General features: G+C 25.8%; 1 protein-coding gene and 1 long non-coding RNA gene across 6 annotated transcripts; one reads left to right on the forward strand and one right to left on the reverse strand.

The window, feature by feature from the left end:
* The first annotated feature begins 358 nt into the window (after nucleotides 1-358).
* Nucleotides 359-1,091, forward strand: LOC147806957 (uncharacterized). The gene is made up of 2 exons (XR_015435751.1): nucleotides 359-446; nucleotides 766-1,091. It is a non-coding gene; the product is annotated as an uncharacterized LOC147806957 (long non-coding RNA).
* Nucleotides 1,092-9,442: 8,351 nt separating this feature from the next.
* Nucleotides 9,443-20,320, reverse strand: LOC107454510 (transmembrane protein 220). Of its 5 annotated transcripts, XR_015435403.1 has the most exons (8): nucleotides 20,076-20,320; nucleotides 16,828-16,972; nucleotides 15,982-16,011; nucleotides 15,791-15,851; nucleotides 14,594-14,738; nucleotides 13,144-13,209; nucleotides 9,770-10,012; nucleotides 9,443-9,527 (listed from the first exon to the last, which is right to left on the reverse strand). XR_015435403.1 is itself a non-coding variant. In XM_016071724.5 (7 exons), the coding sequence occupies exons 1-7, from the start codon at nucleotides 20,126-20,128 to the stop codon at nucleotides 9,853-9,855; spliced, it is 660 nt and encodes a 219-aa protein (XP_015927210.3). In that variant the 5' UTR covers nucleotides 20,129-20,310; the 3' UTR covers nucleotides 9,443-9,852. The 5 variants fall into 5 exon arrangements, 4 of the variants coding, with proteins under 4 accessions (XP_015927210.3, XP_015927209.3, XP_071039074.2 ...); XM_016071724.5 differs by having other exon boundaries at nucleotides 9,443-10,012; nucleotides 20,076-20,310; XM_016071723.5 differs by lacking the exon at nucleotides 20,076-20,320 and adding an exon at nucleotides 19,514-19,639 and having other exon boundaries at nucleotides 9,443-10,012.
* Between the last annotated feature and the right edge of the window lie 2,049 nt (nucleotides 20,321-22,369).

Consider the following 22,369-nt stretch of genomic DNA (forward strand, 5'->3'; position numbering starts at 1 on the left):
CGTCGGATTACTCTCGGGTTAGTACAACTTTCCATGAACGAGAGATAAACCAGAGAGATGTCACCTAAAGCCGCACAAATACCGCTCATGTAATTGTATTTTACTTTGAAGGCATGTTTTAACACAATTGAATATAAAATTATTAAATCAGAATAGTCTAAAATATAAACAATCAATGCTTCCTCCCCCACCCCCTCTCAGCAGGATCATGGTAAAATTATGAAAGGTTGACCGGTCCGCGACTTTATAAAGGTGGAGGAACACTGATGCAATTCTTTGCATTAATCCTTAGCTTTACTTCTCTGTTTAGATATTTTGGAAGAACCATTTCAATATTCACCTTCTAAATTCAATATATTTCATTTTCTAGTTCTCGATTCACATATTTAGCAGTATCATTCAAGCATACAGAGGCCAGAATTATCAACTTTGTTCCAAAAATGGAGGTAAGGGAAATTTATTTTAAATATAAAATTTAGTTACGCATGCGAAATTTAATTAATAATTGAATTATTAATTATTAAGTCATTTAATTATTAATTATTAAGTAATTTAATTATTAATAATTTAGTAATTTAATTATTAATTATTAAGTAGTTTAAGTATTAATAATTTAGTTATATAATCATTAATTACTTCGTAATTTAACTACTAATTATTAATTATTAAGTAATTTAATTATTAATTTAGGCATCATTTACTGTCTACTATAATATGAATGCGTATAATTATTTATATATATATTAATTTTCTTAATAATTTTAGCCTATCGACTTGTTTAGCAACATTGGTGGATTCTTGGGAATTTGGATTGGATCCTCTATCATATCCGTCTCTGATTTCTTGTATAAACTGTCGGAATATGTCTACATTTACACCGTAAAGCTTGTCGAAAGAATTAGAGCAAGAATTGAGCAGCCATAACAAACAGCATTCAAAACTGATCAGATGCACTATTTTTACCATTTTTGATTGACTATGATCGAACAATCAAATAGTTTTGATAATAACAGCATTTCTTACCACTATTAAGCATTAAGTAGTTTAAGCTTATTTTTATTAGCATAATAAGTGTCTTATGCATTAAGGAAATTTTTTTTAATGCCTTTCGATAATAGCATTTTTTTGCCTTCTAGGAAACATTTTTGATTTGAATTGTAACATTATTTTTTACTCTGAAACTTAGAAAAATAAAAAAATATGTGATAGTCTTACCCTCTTTAAATGCAACCAAAATATTTTCTTTCGTTTTTCTTCTTAATTTGTTTAAAATTACTGCTTTATAGAATTATTATTATCTTCACTTATTATTTTGAAAGTTCCAAACTGTTATATTACAGCAATTAAACGCTTGACATTAGGTGACAGAAATAGAAAAATACTTTATAAAGCGATGAAATCCATGAAATGTTCTTCATGATATTTATGACTTTAGCTGAAAGCTAATTATATATTGTCGACAGAAATAGAAAAATACTTTATAAAGCGATGAAATCCATGAAATGTTCTTCATGATATTTATGACTTCAGCTGAAAATTAATTATATATTGTCGCTTGGTGGTTATATTATTTTGGTCTGCTTTATATTATTATAAATTGATATTTATTATTTTAAAACATGTTTTTTAAAGTACTTTTGGTTTATGATGTAATGTATATTACATTTAATTGTCAATAAATTTTGAAGCAAATTCTGATTAATTAGTTAAGGCAATTTTTCCATCTGTATTTATTAAACGTAGCATTTTTCAAATACTATGTATGTGTATTGATGTAGTACTCAAATTAAAAAACGGAGCACCCTTAATAAATTTTAATCAAATGAAATGATTTTCACGTATTAAGACTCAATCTTAATCAGATGAGAGCCTCACTTTATACACTGAGTGGCCAAATTATTATGTTTATCCAAAATATTTATAAAATTAATCATTAATTTAAAAATTTTGAATTGTAATTGAAAAGATATAATGAATTTGTGTAAAATTGTATGACTGCATAGAACTATTAAAATTTAAATAAACCTAAAAACTGCTCCTTAAAAAAAACAATATGTTAATTTGCATTTTAATTAATATAAAACCAGATCAGCTTAAGAATGCACATCAGAAAACTGATTACAAAGCGTATTTTGTTGCAAAACATTCATTTCATGCGCTTACAACCAAGTTACAACATATCTTTAAATTTAAAATAAATAGATTTTTTTAACCAATCTACAATAAAAATATATTCTGTCACTTAAATTTTTGTCCCAGAATTTGCTTCAAAATATTCAAACAGTTAAAATGCTTTATTTTTGAGATCAGTATGTCTTTAAATTTTAACGAATATTAAGAGGTTCATGTAATAAGAGCAAATATGTTAAGCGACATTTTCTTCTATTTAAAAACTAAAAATTAAGCTTTAGAAGAATCATTGAGCGTGCTCGTATGGAAACATCTGCAAATGCTTCGAGAAACGTATTTTCCAGTTAAAATTTAATTTATACACTTACAGCCCATCATAACATGTTCTTGAAACAAACTGAGTTGACTCAACACATATCACTTAACATGTTCTTCACACTAAACTCTCTAGCAATATTCCAGTATTCAGCTTTGTTCACTGCAGTTGAAGGAAGCGTCGCAAATAACCTCAGTTGAAACAGAGTAAGATCTTTCAACAGATGACACTTAACATTTCTTCCCGTAAACTCTCGATAAGACTAAACATTCATTATTGTAGTTGAAGGAAACGTCACAAATAACCTCAGTTGGAACAAAGTAAGATTTTTGAACAGATGACGCTTAACATTTCTTCCCCTAAACTCTCTATAACACTAAACATTCGTTATTGTAGTTGAAGGAACCGTCGTAATTACACTGATTTCGGATCTTTCATGGGACACATTTAGCTCGGATGTACTCCCACAAAGCAAAGCTTTTACAGTTTCATTAAATTTTTCGTTGCGCCACGCAAATATAATCGGCGTGAACATGGGGTTTATGAAACTTAGTTCATATGTTATAGAACACAGTAATTCCGATTTCACTATCCGTGCACTAGCCAAAACCACAATCATCAGAAATGGTGCTATGGCAAAGACACTACTGAAAATAATGATGCCAACTGTAACTGTCGTTTTTCTATCTTTATTTATTTGAGAAATCTCTTCGCTATCATGAACGCAAGCTACTCTTCGTAACTGTTTGTGTTTAAGACACCATATTTTCACATAAACAAACAAAATAGTTATATTCGTTACTACAGCTGAAGGTACAGCAAATACCCATATGTAGACATTGGGTATTATCTCTAGGAAATAACAGCTCTGTAACTTACTGACAGTAACAGTTTTGTTCCATAGTAGTGGCAGACATCCAATTAACGAAGAAATACTCCAAATGAAAATCACAACTGTTTTAACTAGCGTGGTGCTGACTATACGCTGATATTTTAGAGGGTAAAACACTGCTATATATCTATCAATAGTTATTGCTGTTAAACTATACAGTATTATAAAGCCAGGAACTAATGCTACAGAGATGCGAATGATACAGCAATATGGATGGTACACATATAAATCTTTTTCAAACCATACGACAACGTTGAAAATAATCGAAAATCCGTAAAATAAATTTCCTATGAAAAGGCTCAATAGAAAATTATTAATGGTGTAACGCAAATGCTTGTGAAAGAACACAATGAGAATCGTTGAAGAATTATTGATAATTATGATGATTATCCAAAGTATCTCCATATACAGAAATACATCTGATATAATTGCCATTTTTTCCTTTTCTTTTACCCCTCATGGAGAGTAATGTTCACTTTTTACGTTATTTTTTCGTAGATGCATTTTGATGTTTGAAATGAATTCCAACAAATCGTTTAAATTCCAACAAATTAAAACCAACAAATCGTTTGATTTTTGATCATCAAATCATCTTCTTAGTTGGTAAATATTTTTAAAGTTCAGCGTTTTGCACTAGATGATCACAAAAGTTATTTTTTGTATTCCATATAAAAAGTTAAAAAAATTCTTTTTGAATAGGTGATTTTTATACGAAATGTGCTCAAAACATAAGACTCATCTCTTATCGACAGATGCACTCTTTTTTTGCTAAATACGGTGTGATAAGTGTACCCTTCAAATCTTAATGGAAAAATTAGGAAACACCTACGCTTGAGATAAAAGTTCCATATTTGGATCTTGTGGTTGCATTTTTTTTTATTATTGAAACATAAAGCATTTATAAGACTGAACTTGTAAAAAAGAAAAAAATATGTTTGATTATTTAATTTGAAATATAATAAGAAGTAGGAAGAATATATGTAATTTTCGATTGATCATTTGTACTGATTCTTGAATACAGAATGCAGTTTTAGTGAAAAACGCTGCTTCAAAATCTTAATTAATATTGCTCTCAGTCTTTAAATTTGAAAGAGTAAAAAGATTCCATTATCTAGATAGAGAATGGTTTCGATTACACTTCTATGCAATAAATAATTAAATAAATAGTTCGAACCTTAGCACCCTTTACTGCTAATTCTTTGGTAAGATGACCTCTTTATTTTGATTTTGATTCAACTCCTCCCCAGTCACCCATTTTTTCTGAGAACGACATCTTCTCAATGTTTACATCTTTTTGATAATCAAATGTCCATTAATTTATCTAGTGAAACTAAGAGGCTTAGTCTAGCGGGTGAAATTTCTTATAAGAGAGGCTAAGGCCTATAAGGCTAAGAGAAGTAAAAAATTCAAAATCATTGACAATCGTATCACAACAAAAGATTTTAGGGGATTTAGCTCTTTTATATATATATATATATATATATATATATATATATATATATATATATATATATATATATATATATATATATATATATATATATATATATATATATATATATATATATATATATATATATATATATATATATATATATATATATATATATATATATATATATATATATATATATATATATATATATATATATATATATATATATATATATATATATATATATTTATATATATATATATATATATATATATATATATATATATATATATATATATATATATATATATATATATATATATATAATCCCTTTCATTCAGTTTACAAGTTATTTTTTAATTTTTTAAATTATTTGCCACAGCTTTTAACCTCTTTTTTTCCTCTCTAAATACCCCAAAAGAAATTGAAAAAAATATTTTGACGTTAAAAGCCAATGAGGGGATGGAGATCGCGAAATTAACAAAGAAAAAGCCTCCACCTCGGATATAATACTAAAGAAAGTAATTTCAATTATAAACATTTAATTAAAACTCATAAACTTGATTAGGAGTTTTAGAAAAAATGTCTATAGATAAATACAATTAAAAAAAAAACTGCTCCCTTGTACCTTGAAAATAGATACAACAAATTAAATAAATTCTTACTTACAATTTTTACGCACAATCCCCTAGATACCAAGCTTAAAAGCTTTTTATTGTTTCCCCATTCAATTAAAAGTTGATTAAAAACTTCCATTCCCTTTTTCGAAATTAGTTTTTTGTTATAAAAATGCTTAAAAGCATTTTTAAAGTTTTTATAAGTTTGTATTACAAATGGATAAAAGCATACAAAATTAGGCGCTTGTAAAAAAATGAAATATAATAATTTTTGAAAATAACTACTTGTACTTATTTCGTTAATTTTCGTTTATATTTATACTTATTTATATCATTTGCTCAAACTGTTTCTTTCGGTTAAAATTAAATTAAAATTTTGCAATGTGTAGGAAATTGTGACAAGTTTTATGAAAGATTCATGATCAGATGGGCGTGGATAAAAACATATATTCAAATTTTCAGTTTTCAATAAATTGTTGATTTTTTTAAAACTAAGAAAGTGGGTTTTCTTGTTTTTTGAAAAGTCTTAAAAACTCAAAATTTCTGGGGGATGAACATGTTATGTAATGTTGAAGAATATCATTCGATTATTTTTTAATACAAGAATATGGCAAGAATTTTCTCACCACAGAAAGTTTGTCCCTTGAATGTATTGTCAGTGCCAATCCGAAATCAAAGAGTGAAATGCTACTTTTGAGACAATCCTTTTTAAAGATTTATTATTTTATATAATTTATTTTACAAGAGATAAAAAGCATACATATTTCTGGATAAATCATGTGTGACATACGTTTAGTTGACTAGAGGGTGAATCAATTAATGCGATTAAGTAAAAGTTGCCATCTTTGCAGCTTCCTGGCGTTGGCGTGCTGCCACCGATATCAAGATGGAAAAGATTCTAAGAATAGTTAAAAAATTTGAAAAAATGTAGAGAACGAGACCAAACACTATAAATTACTCTGTGAGAGCCACGATGGCTCAGGGGATAGAGTGTTTGCCTTCCAGCGAGGCGAACCGAATTCGAATCCCAGTCGATACGATATTCGCATCCGGCTTGAACCGACCACAGTGCTGACGTAAAATATCCTCAGTGGTAGACGGATCATGGGTTTGAGTCTCATTGCCGTTAGGCTAACCATGGGAGGTTCTCGTGATCTTCCTTTCCATGTAACGCAAATGCGGGTTAGCTCCATCAAAAAGTCCTCCGCGAAGGTAAGTTTCTCCAATGTTTGATCTCAAGTCTTCCCTTGCTTTCTGGATTGGGTTCAAAATTACAAGGCTGCGGAGTTGAACGATAGTATAGTCGTCAGCGCAAAAAATTGCATCGGTTGTTCAACGATGGTTATAAAATATAATAAAATCACTCTGTGGCATTATACCGCACTACTTTTTCTGTTCATTAATTCTTTTCTGGTCATAGAATTGCAAAATATACAGACTCTTATCCTGTTATTATTGACTCAACTGCAACTTTTTGCAAAGTTTCTAGATATATTTTTACGAAAATAATTATGACTAGGAGGCTTCGCCCCCCTGCTTGCTGGCGCTCGCCAACCCCCGGAACTGCTTTCGCAGTTCATCCGATTCTCGCTTTGATCGCTCATTGGATACGTTCTTAACGTCTAGCTTTTGTATACTTTTTTGAACACTGAAGTTCCGAAAACTTTTCACTGTAGAAAATTCTAAACCTGTGCATTTCAATATTAATTTGAAATTGCAAACATTTCGCATATTTTGCTTAATCACACTATTCTAAATTTCAGTTGTTGAGAAAAGTAACTGTTGTAAGTTTTGTTTTAAAGTCTTTCCCACCAGAGGGCTAAAACCATGTGTTGTAAAACAATATGAAATAGTACTGAGCGCCGGATGCAAAGCGTCGGCTTCGATAAAGATAATTTTGTGAGAATTTTTTTGATAATTCGGTGAGAATTCATCCGATTAGACATATGATACTTACTACGTGCTCTTGCGCGCCGAAGCCTATCAATTAAAACGTATTAGCGTTTTATATAATATAGATTAGCCATATGATGCTCACTACGTGCTCTTGCGCGCCGAAGCATATCAATTAAAAATGAAAACTGTTGCCAACGCGAGAAAAGAAATATCATCGGTTTTATTGATGCATACGTACGTATTAGCGTTTTATATAATAAGAAGATTACAATTAAACATTTACTGTGTTTTCTGCATGGTCTGAGAAAAATTGCAAGTATTGAGACGTTTGGGAGTAATAAAATTCAAATGACTTTTTAAAAGCTCTCTATGTATAGATAAAAAAAAATATTTTTGTTATATATTTCAACTTTCGCAGCTTATTTTAAATAATTTATAAAATGAAATATTAATATAGAAATAATAAAGTAGGTTTTTATAACAAAATATTGTCATATTTTGTTATGAAAGTTCGCTGAAATCTTTTGCATTTCTTTTTTTTTTTAGTACTTTCAATCTTTATTTATTGAACTTGCTATTACTTAATATCTTAATACTCATCATTAATTATAAAATTGTTATTAATACATAAAATCTCTCGACTATAAGAGTTTTAATTGATTGATAAACACTCTTACATGCAGTAAATAATGAATGATAATTGAATCTGAGTTCTGAAAAAACTGAAATAAGTAGTTAAGTAATGAAAAAAAATTTTTTTTTTAAATTTAATGAAAATCATTATCTTCCATTATCGCTGTTAAGTGCTTTACCTAATAAATGGCTTAAAAATTCAACACTTTTTAATGAAGTCTTAGCAATACTTTTCCTTAAATTTTAATGAGGGCTAATCTCTTTATACAACTCTACTAATTTGCAGAGCTTTGCCTTTTTAAAAACTTGGTTTAGTCCTGTCAGGAAAACAATTTATTTTGCTCGGCACTATAGATATTCAAGTTAGATTAGAATAAATTTTTGCTGCAAATTTCATAAGCTGATATTAAGACATTAAGATGAGTTATAAAAGCAATTTTTAATGTTTCTCAATTAAATTATCATTTTCTTTTCAAATGAAAGAATTATAGCGATAAGTCAAACCTTCTCCTAATCAGCATATTTATATATCGAATTGATCCGTAGTAGAAATTCTAAATAAATACTGTAGAAATTTCTGCAATGTTCTTTAGATAATAGCATAATACAATCAGCTTAAATTATCAATAATAATCTGTTTAAATATTTAAGTAAAGGTGCCTAAGTTAAAATATTTTTAATCAGAAGCCCTCTTAAAAAACGCTCTCCTAATCAATTCGAAAGTGTTTCTTATTAGCAAAGTGTTACAATATGTTTCTCCAAGCCTTTCAAACATGTTGATATTTACTATTTATTTATTTTTGGGATAGATTTCTTTATGTTTGAATTCTTTTACTATTTTCAAAATTTTTGAGAAATAAAGCTTAGATTTTTTTTTTGTAAAAAGCTATGCTCTACATATATAGTTTAAAAAACTTGTGTTTTACTGAGGTTATTTAAATAAATATAATGCAATTACTATTAAAATATTGAGTATAAAAAATTTTATATAGGTGATTTCATGTGAAAAAATTAAATTTCAAATTACGTTTTTGGTATGCAATTTGCAATAAAGAACTATGATACTAAATGGTAATAGACTGTAGAAGAAAGAAATTAAAAATAAAAATGAAATTAATATTTCTGTAGTAAAAGTTCAATTATTCTAGAAAAAAAAATTGATTTTCAACTTTATTGCAAAATTATTCATATCTCAAAAATTTACTTTTTATCCACTGATGCATTTCAAACTATTTTAAAAACAGCAAAGCAGGAGCAGTTCTAATTTGATTACACTAAGAAATATTGTGATATATTATGTATTTGCAAGTAAAATTAATAATTTTGTAAAAATAAAATTAAATTTTAAAAAAATTATGTTTATTTTATGACTTATTTCTTTATCTTTTAACGAAATATACTATTTTTTCTATAAAGAATTTGTTTAATTAGTTTCTAAAAGAATACTAATTATAAGCAAGGATAATAGATACGTAACTGAAATAAACTAGAGAAAGTTAGATTACAATTCCAAAGTACAAAGCTACCGATAATGAGGAACATTTTATTCTGCTATGTTATCGTCACTTTTACTTGTCTCATAATTGCACAGAAATTTTTATTACATAACTCAGTGGTTCTTAACCTTTTTAAGCAGCGACCCAAATTTGAGAAATATGTTCATATCGCTACCCAAAAAAAAGTCAAAATTAGGCTGAGTAAGCCGCAATGACTTCTTCTAGGAGGTGTTGGTATTACTTATTATTTGGTGTATTACTAACTTTTTTGGTTCGACTCAGCGCGACCCAAGAAATATGCTTCGCGACCCAATTTTGGGTCACGACCCATAGGTTAAGAACCGCTGACATAACTCACAAAATGTATCCATATTATTTCTCAAATAGCATTGTTTTGTGCTTCTTGCTTTAAAATTTTTTTTCAAGATAGTGAAATATCAAAAAGAAAACCGATAGTCATTGAAGTCGATACACAGTGAACAGTCCATGATACTCAGATAACAAAATCCCCATAATAGCAATGGCAGAAAACTGAACAAAATAATAAGTGCAGTATTTGAGAAACGTTTTTTCCAACAAATGTGCCTTGATTGATTGCTAAAATACGAAATACAAGTAAATATTAATGGAAACCTACACACAAATGCAAATAAAAGTATTAATACGTAATTATTAACATGGATAATTTACATACAGGCTAAGTCAAAAATTGTTCCTTGAACTTTTTGCAACTACATGCACTCTTAGAGAAAACCATCAACTATAGAACCATTGAACAATGTTTTAATTTAGGTAACGCAGGAGGGGGGGGGGACGCCATAATTATGCTTACGATGCTTCAATTGATATAGTTAGTTCAGATGTTTCGAATGTTTCATGATAATATAGTTAAATTTTTCAACAGATTAAAGTTGCCGCTAGTTAGGGTGATATTGTGATTCAACAAATACAAAAAATTCTAACACTGGGTTGAGTAAAAGGAACTTACTAGTCAGAATTACTTTTACAGATTAACTCTCTTAATATGAAAAAAGGTATATCTTATCTTTATCAAAAAAATATATAAAAATTCAAAATCTAATCAAAAGAAAAATAATAGAGATAAGTATAAGGAACTATAATACAGAAATAATTAAAATCATAAATTAAATAAAATTAAAAAAAAATGTTTTTAAATCTTTTTCTGTATAAAATACAAGTTAAAAAAGTATTTTTTTCAATAAAGGTGATTTTAAATAGTCATTTTTTGTACATTTAAATCATTTGAAAACTATTAGACTTTGATTTAACAAAACTTCATTATAAGAAATTAAAATTGAAACAAGAACATTTCTTTTTCGAAACTTCTAAGCAATAAGTTCGTTATTATTCATTATTTATATATTCTGGTCGTATATAACCTTACTTTTAAAGTGATAAGGATTTCTGACTCAAATTGATCATCTCTTTTAAAAGAAATCGTAATGCTTACTAAAACATTATATCTTTGTTTTTAATTTATGGGACACGTCTACAAATGAATTCAGCTTTATTTTATAATACATAGTTCATACTATGAAAAATATTAAAATCATGTAAAAATTACCAATAACGTACATGCTACGATACATTTTCTGAAACTGTTTGTCAAAATAAATAAGTAAATGCATGAATAAGGAATAAGATAAATGAAATGGAAATTTATGAAATGTGTTTTAAACGTATAATTTTCTAGTCAGTCAAATACTTCCATAAAACAGTCTTTGCTAGACGAAAAAGAGAAAAATATAAAGTGAACTTAAATTGATATTTTTCAGTAAATAATATTCAATTTGTGCCAAATAAAATATTTTATTCTTTCTTTTTAATACATTTCATAATAATTACATTGGTTGAAATGCTTCTTAAATTACTTAATGCATAATGTATAAAATTAATGTTTCTTTTCTTTGAAAAATTTAAATAATTATATGCATTTCTAGATATATTTTATTAAATAATTTAAATTATTTATATTTATATATATATATTTAAAAAGGTAATCAAATCGAAAAAAGGAACTGTTATTAATTTTAAGAAATATAACTAACTAATACTTTTAAATTTGTTTTATAATTTTAAAGGACATAGATAATATCAATACATTTCCAATAATTACCCAGCGAAGCTTTAAGGTTTTGTAAAAATTATGAATAAGTAAAGTAATATTGCTATAAATTTATCCTAACTGTTTGAAAGAAGAAGAGAAAAAGGAAATTTTTAAAAAATGCAGGTAAATTAATGTTTAAAATCAATTAAAAAAGAATTTAAAATTAAAGCAAAAGATTTTAATATCTATATAAAAAATATTTCAATATTTTACTTTAAACATTTTATACGCAAAAAAAATGTCGTAATTTATGATTGATAAATTTTCCTGAAACAAATATTAAAAGAAAATTGATAAAATGTATACATAAAAAAATTATAAATGTATATGTTCAAAAAATAGATAAAAGCAATAAATAAGTAACATAAATAAATACAAAACAATAAATAAAAACAAAGCAATAAATAAAATAAATACAAAACAATAAATACAAAACAAAGCAATAAATAATTTAAATAAATAAAATAAATAATTTAAACTGATAAAAAAATGAGTGCCTAACTAAACTTAATGCATATTAAATAATAGTGTGTTTTTTATCTTAAACAATAAAATTGTTGTTTGTTATAGTATATATTATTATTTTATAGCATATATTATTATCTATTTTATAGAGAGCTATTATTATTATTATCTTATTTATAAAACAAATCTCATTGAAAGATTTTTTAATGTTAGAAGAATTTTGTAACACGGATGCCCGTAAATGACCATATTTTCCTTTTATTGTTTTGTTAAAGCAATTCGGAATCTAACGATCAAATAATCGATGAACAACTGGCGATTAAATATTCGATGTTTCTGTATTCTTCCATAATGAAGGGCATTTAGCTCGAAAGAAAGAGAAATGATTACAAGAACTTGAGCTTGATCTACAACAATCACACCAGTCAGGAAGGGTACACCTAAAATAAATCATTTAAACTGGTTTTTCATTTTGTGTTTAATTTTTAGGGAATTAAGTATATAAAACACTTAGCAAAAATCTAAAGAGTGGTTAAGTATAAACGTGGCAAAAAAAGTATGTAAAAAAGTAAGTTAAAAATTAATTAGTTAAAAAAGTAGCTATATGGGTAATTTTTCAAATGTGCGATTTAAATTTTATTCTATAGTTAGATTTAATTTCGAAAATTTAATCAACTTATTCAAAAAATAAGAATAAAAATATTTAGCAAAAGCTAACATCCATGTTTGCTTATTTATGAAAATAATAATTAAAAAATTCCCAATTTTAAGTTTAAAAATGTTGCATTACCTAAATTAAGTATAATGTCTTTATTTTTCTTGTGTCTGCTTTCTAAAAATAATGTCTTTTAATGTTAAAATCTTTTCAGAATCTTTGTATTTTTATTGCTTATATTTTACTATGTATCCCTATCACTGGCAAGAAAACGAAATTAACCAAAAAAAATAACTTAAAAACGTTTCTGTTTTGATAAACTATTATTTTCAAAGTTAATATTTGAAGAACTATTACTACTTAAGATGTTCCAATGCGATTAAAAATTTTAAATAAATTATTTAGGAATAACAATATGCAAGAGACGATAAACTTGATATAAAACTCGATAAAAATGGAAATAAAAAAATATGTATTTACCTTATAGTTGGAGATTGCTTACATGTAAATAACCAAATAGCTGTAATCATTACGCCAGCCATTTCTCTACAAGAAAAGTTAGTGTATGAAAACCACATTGTAAATATTTCTGTTATATAAATTTGCCTATAGGCAAGTCTACATTTACGTACGATAATTAGAGTAATGTAGCATTTTGGAATTTTCGTGACCGATTAACTTGAGTGGTATTTTTTTTTTTCATTTTTCAAGATGAAACATAATGCCACTTTATGACTATAGACACAAATTTCAGTTCAGTGGACTGATTAGTTATTTTGTAAATAATATTTAAAATTGCTCGATCAGCCCTATCCCCTAAAACGCAGCTAGTTTTTCCATATCCACTGATGACGTTTAAAATTCTGAACTAGACTACTATCACCTTCCTATAGAGTATATTTGAGTGTTTCAAGTGAAAGAGATTCAAATTAATCAGCATTACGCAATTACCCAATGCATGTAGATTCCTCATTATGTTAAAGTTATTGCTTCCTAATTTTAAATTTTATATCAATAGCGCTTTCATAGTTTTATAATAATTGGTGTTTAATTATAATCTCAATAATCAATTAAATATAGTTTAATTATATATAGTTAATTAGATATAGCTAAAAATAAATAAATCCAATTAAGCATTAATAAATACAATGTAAAAGGTAAGAATCTACCTATAATCTAGCTTGTTTAAACGAACATCTTTGTATTATTTAATTAAAATTCAAAAAATCATAGTTTAATAAGTTTTGAAAGTTTAAATACTATTAAATACTACAATAGATTCATAAAACAAACAAAAAAGAAAGATTGTAATGAAATGGTGTTAACTAATGCAACTCTATAACGCACTAAAAATTAAACTGAAGAAAAAGTTTTCAAAAATTAGTGAGTTGCATGATTTTTCATTTCAAAAGTTATAACATTCTACTCGTTTTATAACGTAAATATTTTTATTAAAGTGAGTCACATGAAAGCAGGTAATAGGAATGCTAGATTGAATCATGTATTGAATCATATGATCTCCTTAACCTTTTGCTTTCGACTAGTATAATAAGTGGACCAGACTGGTTTCACCATCTGGCTTCATCATGACTGGTTTCATCTGAAAACCACAAAAGTGGGTAAAAAAAAGTTTACCACGAAGAAACACCTACCACGATACTCAAGAGTTTCCTTGTCTTTTGAGTACAAATAAGGTAGAAAATACTATGTCACCATATTCAATGACTTGAATAAACTATATTTTAAAGGTTAACATTTTAGAGCACGGCCATGATTTAAATGGTTATCATTTTAGATGCATATAATTTTAGAGAAATGTTTGAAAAGTTGCACAGTTTTTGAAGTTGTGCAAGTTAAAGAGTGTTCGTTATAATTTGAGTAAGTGAAAAGAAATAAATTAAAATTTCAAATTCAGATTTATGAAATTTACCTCCCTTCTTCATACGTAAGAGGATTCAGAGAACCATCAGACAATGGATGTGTTGCAGCTATCACAAGCTCAACTATCGTGTAGAGAAACATTCCGAAACAAAACATAGCATGCATTGAGTAGATCCATATCCACTTTTTGTTTCCTCCATTGATAAGGGAAAAAATATAAATGTTAGAAATGTTGAGAGAAAATTTCAAAATTAGTTACACAGTGACAAATAAGACTTTAATGAAAACAACTGTTTTTTGTTGGTATTTAAGTTAATAAATTTAATGCGATCTTAAACTAAAAAGGTAGCTCATACAATTTCAAAGATAATTGAATAATCAATTATTCATTATTATTGCATAACTTATCATAGTGTTCATTCATAAATTAACTGTTAATTTTGAGAATGTTAAAAAGAAAGCTGCGCTTTCTAAATTTGGAAACGCTTAGGTGTACACATTGAAAAAAATTGCTTCAAGTTTGAACCATAATATCAGTACTCAGATTTAAAATGTATTCAAATTTCTGCATACTCGACAAAATTTGATTGTCTATGATTACATTCTGATTTTATTCAAATTGAGCTATACTGTCGTGTACTTAAAAAGAGTAAATTTTATTTTCCGACTAGTTAGTATCAAATTAGCACTATATTCATGTTGAAACATATTTGAACGATATTATGGTATAACGAGCTCCAAAATTTACACCGTATACTCAAAATTCACTTTTTTTTCATCCTCGGAGCAGCTATTTACCGACAAATCTCCAAATTAAATAATTGATTAAAACAAAGCAAAAGACAACGAGAATAAGGGACGAATAAAAGTACGGAAATGGACATACTATAGTTTCGTTACTGTAAGCAAGAATCTTCCTCTGTACCGACATTGAGAAAGGTTCTTGTGTATCCATTTCAGTACTATTATGTGTGCTTTAGTCTACATAGAACGAAGCATATACAATCCTCCCTATTTAAATAATTTCTTCTTAGGAGCATTTTTGCAACTAAAAATAATTTTCAATGTTTTTTTGATTTGCGCAGTTTTCGATTAGTTAATCTGATTCTTTTCTTAACCAAATTTTGTTTTAAAAAAATTTAAGAAAAATGCTTGTTTAATGTATAAATGAGACAATGTTGATTTATAAAGAAATGAAATGAATGAGGTGGAAAAGTGTAAAATTAAATAATAAGGAGAAAATTACCACTTGAGTTGGGCCAAATGACAACACTGAAAGTAAGAAGAGTTGCTGTTCCGTATAAAGGCTGAAAAATAAAGATACTTCTTACTTTTATTTGATATCGATTTGTTTCTTCTAACTAAGCACTAACAAATATATTGAAACGATAATTAATTATTTATATCATAAATTTAATAAATATTTCATATACTTACGACCCACAGATAGGGATCAGGATCATTGAACTGAAAATAAGCACATAAGATATTTCTTTAATAAAATTTTAGAAAATAATTTCAATAATATAATAATGAATAATAATTAATATAATAATTATTAATATAATAATTAATAAGTATAATAATAAACGATGATGATTATTAGGGTTGCTTTAAATTTTACATCAATACGTATCATTTGCTGAATTATTAATGGGCTTAAAAAAATTGTTTAAGAAATAAATGTCCAAATAAATGAATAAAATAATTCAAAAATGTTAAAAATTTAAAAATTTTGTTGTATAGTCATGCTTAATTCTTTTTTTTATCCATGCACGACTTGTGCACAGTGTGGTTTGTAGATCCTTGAAATAGATTTCTATTAATTTATTAAAAAAGCCAATAATGTGATGTATATATATACAATATTTTGAAACAAGATACATATTTTTTAAAAATAAAACGAAATTACTTCTTGTAAGAGGAAATAAATATACTAAACAAAAACATTTCCTACCACTTTACCTTAGATAAACTTTTAAATTTTTGGAAAATATTTTGGAAAACCTTATCATAATAACTTTTGGAGATCAGAAGGAAAAAAGAGGAAAAGAATTTGGCAATATAAAATATATCATTTAATAAGTTTCAGGCAAAAATCTATTTCTGTAGTTATTTTGTAAAAATGCAATTTCAATACAGGTTTAATAAAGTTAAACGTTTATGGACATGTTTCAGTTGATATATATTTAAAAGCAAAACTTTCAGTCTAAATTTTGGCACGAAAATTGGGGCAAAATCTATTGCAGCTAAAATAGTTATGAATGGTGTGATTTATATTACCTGGACACCTGAGGCCATGAGAAAAAATATGGTCATAAAACCATTAGCTATTCTCCAAATTGTTTTTCCATCCTTTTCAGCCGATGTTCTATTTTCTCTTCGATTTGTTTCTTGCAGTTCAATCTCTTCAATATCACTTGGATTTCTAATAATAAAACTTGTATTACTTTTTAGATTTCTCTTAATTTGTTCCAATTTTTGCTGCTTTCACACTAAATTATGGTTATTAATCTGTATATGATTATTAATTTCCGTAATAATATTTATTTGAATACATTATTATTATCTTTTAAAATAAATCTTTAACGAAACTTCGACAATAAAGCTGAACTTAAAAAAATATATTGATTTGAGAACCGTTATTGAGAGATACATAAAAAAATATCGAATTAATGGCATAAAAATGTACATAAAAAATACCGAATGAAACATAAAATTGTATATCTGAAATAAACGAGTATCTTTTCATTAGTAAGTGTTCTTAAGCAGTCTAGTTTTCTTATTTGTTTGTATAGGAAAAAAGTTAATTCTTTTTATTTTACTTTTGGATTGTAAAGAATAGTTTAAAAACAGAACCTTAACGCTAAACATTTGTTATCTGTATTGTAATCGATAGTAGTAGTATTAGAATAATATTCTTGACATATTTAATTCCTGTACACTTTATTTCTTTTCTTGAAACAATTATGTTTTTAATCTTGTCAATTGTTATGTTCCAAATTTTCCAGTTTTGAATGGTGATCAAAGAAAAAAATATCTCCCTAGTCACTATTATGGGTTACAAATAATATTTCAAAAAGAATTTCTTTTCGTAAGCAGTTATTAAATGAATTTCGTGAATGCACCGTGAGTGAATATATCGCATTACAAGAATATTTCCGTATATTTCTATTCTTTTCATTGAATTTATTTTTGAACTTCTCAACATTCACTCATCATCTGTTTTATTCAAAAATTTCGATTTGGTTGAACTTGTTTTTCAAACTTAAAATCGCCTATACTCTCATGAGTCACTATTTCCCTCTAATTTTTGTTTTTATTTTATTCGCTTTAAAATTTTTAATGTAAAAAATTATCTACCAGAAGCCGTTTAAAAAAATGCTTTTCCATTCACAAAAAGAAATAATTTTAAGTCTGAATGAACATTTCCTTAGAATGAACCTTTTCTACCCAACATTAAAAAAAAAGTAAAATTAGTAAACATTTTCTATCTAACATAAAAAAGGAAAGGAGAGTGATAATTAAATAAAATTGTCTTTTCATGGGAGTAAATTCTTTCTCATATTTTTCTCTAAAACTTCTTTACAAGAAAAATCAACTGCTATTTTAATTATTCATACCATATGTTACAACTAGAAATATAAATATGTTCAAATACATATATAAACAATATTTTGAGAAAAAGCCATAGCAGAAAGTGGAAAAACGAATTATACATGAGCATTGACTATTATAATTCTATTGTTTTATTCATTAATTATTGTGAAATGAAGGTTTTATACTTTAAATGTCCTTCAAATGAAAGGATCATTTCGATCAAATAAAAGAAAATGAAATTCTAATCTAGTTCATAATTAAATTTTTAAAATTGTAAATAATTAAATAAAAAGTTATTCTCAAATTTCATACTTTTAAAAATATTATAGCACGTAAAACTTTTAGACTTGGTTGGTTTGACAAAGTTAATCATTCAAAAAAATTTGCTTTTGAAGCATTTTTCTCTGCTTTACTTTTTGACTCCACAGTTATCAAAATCATTTATTTATTTAGCATTGTTATATAATGGATTATGTGATTGGATCAATGGATATAAATGATTTATAATTTATGGAGATATATGATTTTATTTGTTACAGAATTTTAATATAAAATTCGGTTTTGAGTTTTGAATAAATCTCTTTTTACATCAAATCAGTTCAAAACTTTTATTTAATTATTAAATTGAAATTTTTTTTAAGTTAGTTATAATTTAAGTAAAGAAAATGCATTGCCACCAAAAATATTACTTTTATTTATCTAATGAAGAATATTATAATTCGTAATAATTAGTATAATTACAGAATTTTCATAATTAATAGTTAACTATAAAATTTTAATTTTCAATACTGAAACATGGTTGAATATGTAAAAGTAAGAAATATATTTTTGATTAAAGAAACCTATCTAATTCAATCTTTAAGAATTTTAATGCAATTTTATTAAATTTCAGTGAAATTTGAAAATCTGTAAAACACGTGATAAATTATAAATAAGTAAACTAGTTTAATACTTTAATCATTTATATTATTATCTAAATATTTTTTATTATTAAATTTAATTTTTTTATTATTATTTTAAACTGTTAATTTTAATCATTATTTAATATATTTAATTATTATTTAATATTTTATAAATTTTAAATTATTGCTTAAAGAGAAAAAATAATGATTGTACCACTGTATTAACAAAAGTTATAATTCTGAGATAATTTTAACACCACATTATGGCAAGTTCAATTTACTAAACCTCTCTTTTGTTACTTTTAATGTTACGTTTATATCAAACTTATTTAATTTTATTCACTTAAATGATTTTTTAAAAATCTTTGAAGTAAAATATGTTTTATAAAAAAAAATTTCAAAGATATTTATGTAAAATGAATATTTAAGTGACAAACTCTTTTGTTATAATAGGAATAAAAACTTACTCATTAAAGATTTCTTTCATATCTTGTTTTTGAAGAAAGCAAACTATAAATAAAACAATGAATTTTAAACACATTTGCAACGCTAGGTTTTTAGACTACTTTTAAATATATTCCGAATCTTGTTCTCATAAAACTTCTAAGCATTGGCGACAATAAAATATATCGATTAGCATTTGGCGTAGTTTCTAAAGTTTTGAATTTCAAATAAGCAGAAAACTCTTCTATTTCTTGTAATCATCAAATAAATTAAATCATCATATATATATATATATATATATATATATATATATATATATATATATATATATATATATATATATATATATATATATATATATATATATATATATATATATATATATATATATATATATATATATATATATATATATATATATATATATATATATATATATATATATATATATATATATATATATATATATATATATATATATATATATATATATATATATATATATATATATATATATATAGGTATTCATATTTAGATAGATATACACATATAAATTATTTAAATAAATGTATAAATTTAACTTACTTTATATTTTCATTTATAGGCACTGCCAGTTTGTAGTTATAGTTGTTTACCATTTCAATGATTAATGCTAGGTAATTAAGTTGTATGTAAAAGTAAGTTTAGTTTCGTTATTTAAAAGTAGTATTTTCTTTTATATTTAATATAAGGATTTGTAATTTCTTTAAATATTTTCAGCTCTCCATCTGTCATTTTGGGAAAACGTGTTAGCAACTATGTATTCTAGATAAGAGAGTGCAAGATTGTATGTTTATTTTGTTTCCTAGACTGAAACAGAAGTTAATCTTATCTCATACAGAGCATATCAGATCATTCATAAATACCTATGTAATAAGGGATCATATAAAAAATTTTAAAAAATTAATTCATGGGGTTTGTTTATAAATAACACTTATCTTTTTAGATATAACTCATAGATTTTTTCTCGTATATTTACAATTTTATTATACTTGTATTTTTACTATAGTTTTGCACTTAATTACACTTACATTTATTTCTTAAATACTTCACAACTTTCACATTTTCAATATGGATCTACAATTCCAGAGCTAAAAAATTCCATTTTCAAGAATATTCTAATGTGAATGGGGAAAAAAAACAGATATGAAATAAAAAAGAAAATATGCTGATAATGAAATAATGAAATAAATAAAATGAAAAACAAAACCAGAATAACCGTTTAAGCCGGCAGTGACATATCAGAACTGATTGCAATTCCTTGCTTTATGGAAAGATGATAAGGAACTTAGAGGTAGTTAAATGTACGATTTGGCCTACTTCAATTGATTCTACTTTGGTTCTAAATGTAAATTTTGTTTCTTAAAAGTACCAGTCCGATATAATTGTCTTTATTGTGAAAAAATAGTTATAATATACGGTGATGCGATGGACATTTAAAAAATAAATTACAAAAATATTTACCTCTTGCTGGAAAATAAAATCAATTTCAAAATAAGTCTTCTGACAAAAGATCTCGAAAAAATTTTGCTATATACCTGAATTAATGTTTTCTTAGAATACGCTTACTCTTAACCATCACTACTCTTAACTCCATACCATCACACCAGCCGCAAATTTTACACCGAACGTTTCAGGCTTCTTTATAAAATGCTTCTTGTTTCATCGTCCAAACTCGAAAGCCCTGATTATCATAGAACTTATTTTCGCCACTAAAAATATTTTTTTCCAATCTTCCAAGCTCCGTAACAATCTTGATTTACATCATTTTATTATTTTAAGCTTATGTTTTACAGTTATAAGTGGTTTTGGAACTTAAATTTCTAAAAATTCCTTAATGTTGTCGATTTAGAAATATTAAATTGTTTTTCCTTTCCATTTCCAATCTGTTATCTCGGGTTGAAGTTATCAGTTTTTGACCACTATTGCTTACAATTCATTCTTTTCATCCTGTTGTAAGATTTTAAGAACGCTTTATTGGAGACAATTTAAATAGTTGTCTGTATATTATAAATTTTTATTTTGTCCATGTAAGTCATTAACTCACAATTTTCGTGTTTCTGGAATATTGCGTGAAGTTTCCATATTTAAACAAATTGCATAAAACGTCGAAAAAGCAGTCTTTTTAAAATAATTATCAGCAATAACTTTAAAATTCTCATAAGCAACGTTAATAATTAAAAACCAATATTATCTAACACATTAAACTAATTTTGTCAAATTTAATTCATTATTCGAATATTTTGAGATTTAACAATATTTTTAAGAAAAATAGATGAGCAAGTTTTAAGCTTGTGTCATAATTTGAGGGAAATTACATTCTTCATAAAAATATCATTTGCATGTAATGCATTTTATAATGCTTAAAAATAAAACGTTTTATTTTCATGGAATCAGAAAAATTGATTGTTCTAATGTTTTGAATCAGAGTCATATAAGGGTCTATTATTGTGAAAGTTATCTATTATGTGGAGATGCAGTGGACATTTCAAAAAATTCTTAAGAATATTTGAGTCACGGAGCTTTGAAAAGGTGATAAATCATTTTTATTCATTTTACACTTTATAATATTACCGTGTCCCCCTTAAGAGTAACGTGACTTATGAAATGTAACCTTATATAGTACCTTATGAAATGTAAATTTTTATGAAAATATAAGTGAAATATAAGTGTCACATTCTAAAGATTTGAACCCTGGAGAAAGATCGTTCTAGATCGGGCATCGTATTGGTCAAGATTCATTCACTATTTCAGTTAGTGGTGTTTACTGAATTTAGATGAAAGGAGAACAAATCCTAAGTAGCACCTAATAATAGATAACATCAAAAAGTCAGTAAAAT

Source organism: Parasteatoda tepidariorum, chromosome 7, assembly GCF_982258835.1.
Source record: "Parasteatoda tepidariorum strain Cologne lab strain chromosome 7, Ptep-v5.0, whole genome shotgun sequence".
NCBI classification, from domain to species: Eukaryota; Metazoa; Arthropoda; class Arachnida; order Araneae; family Theridiidae; genus Parasteatoda; species Parasteatoda tepidariorum.

Excerpts from the sequence above, each read along its gene's own strand:
- LOC107454510 (XM_016071723.5), bottom strand. The coding sequence starts at position 19,587 with ATGTGTTTAAAATTCATTGTTTTATTTATAGTTTGCTTTCTTCAAAAA. Across the intron at positions 13,210-14,593 it reads CTTACGTATGAAGAAGGGAG|AGAAATGGCTGGCGTAATGA; the intron begins GTAAATTTCATA and ends CTTTTCTTGTAG. Across the intron at positions 10,013-13,143 it reads AAGCAATCTCCAACTATAAG|CAATCAATCAAGGCACATTT; the intron begins GTAAATACATAT and ends TTCGTATTTTAG.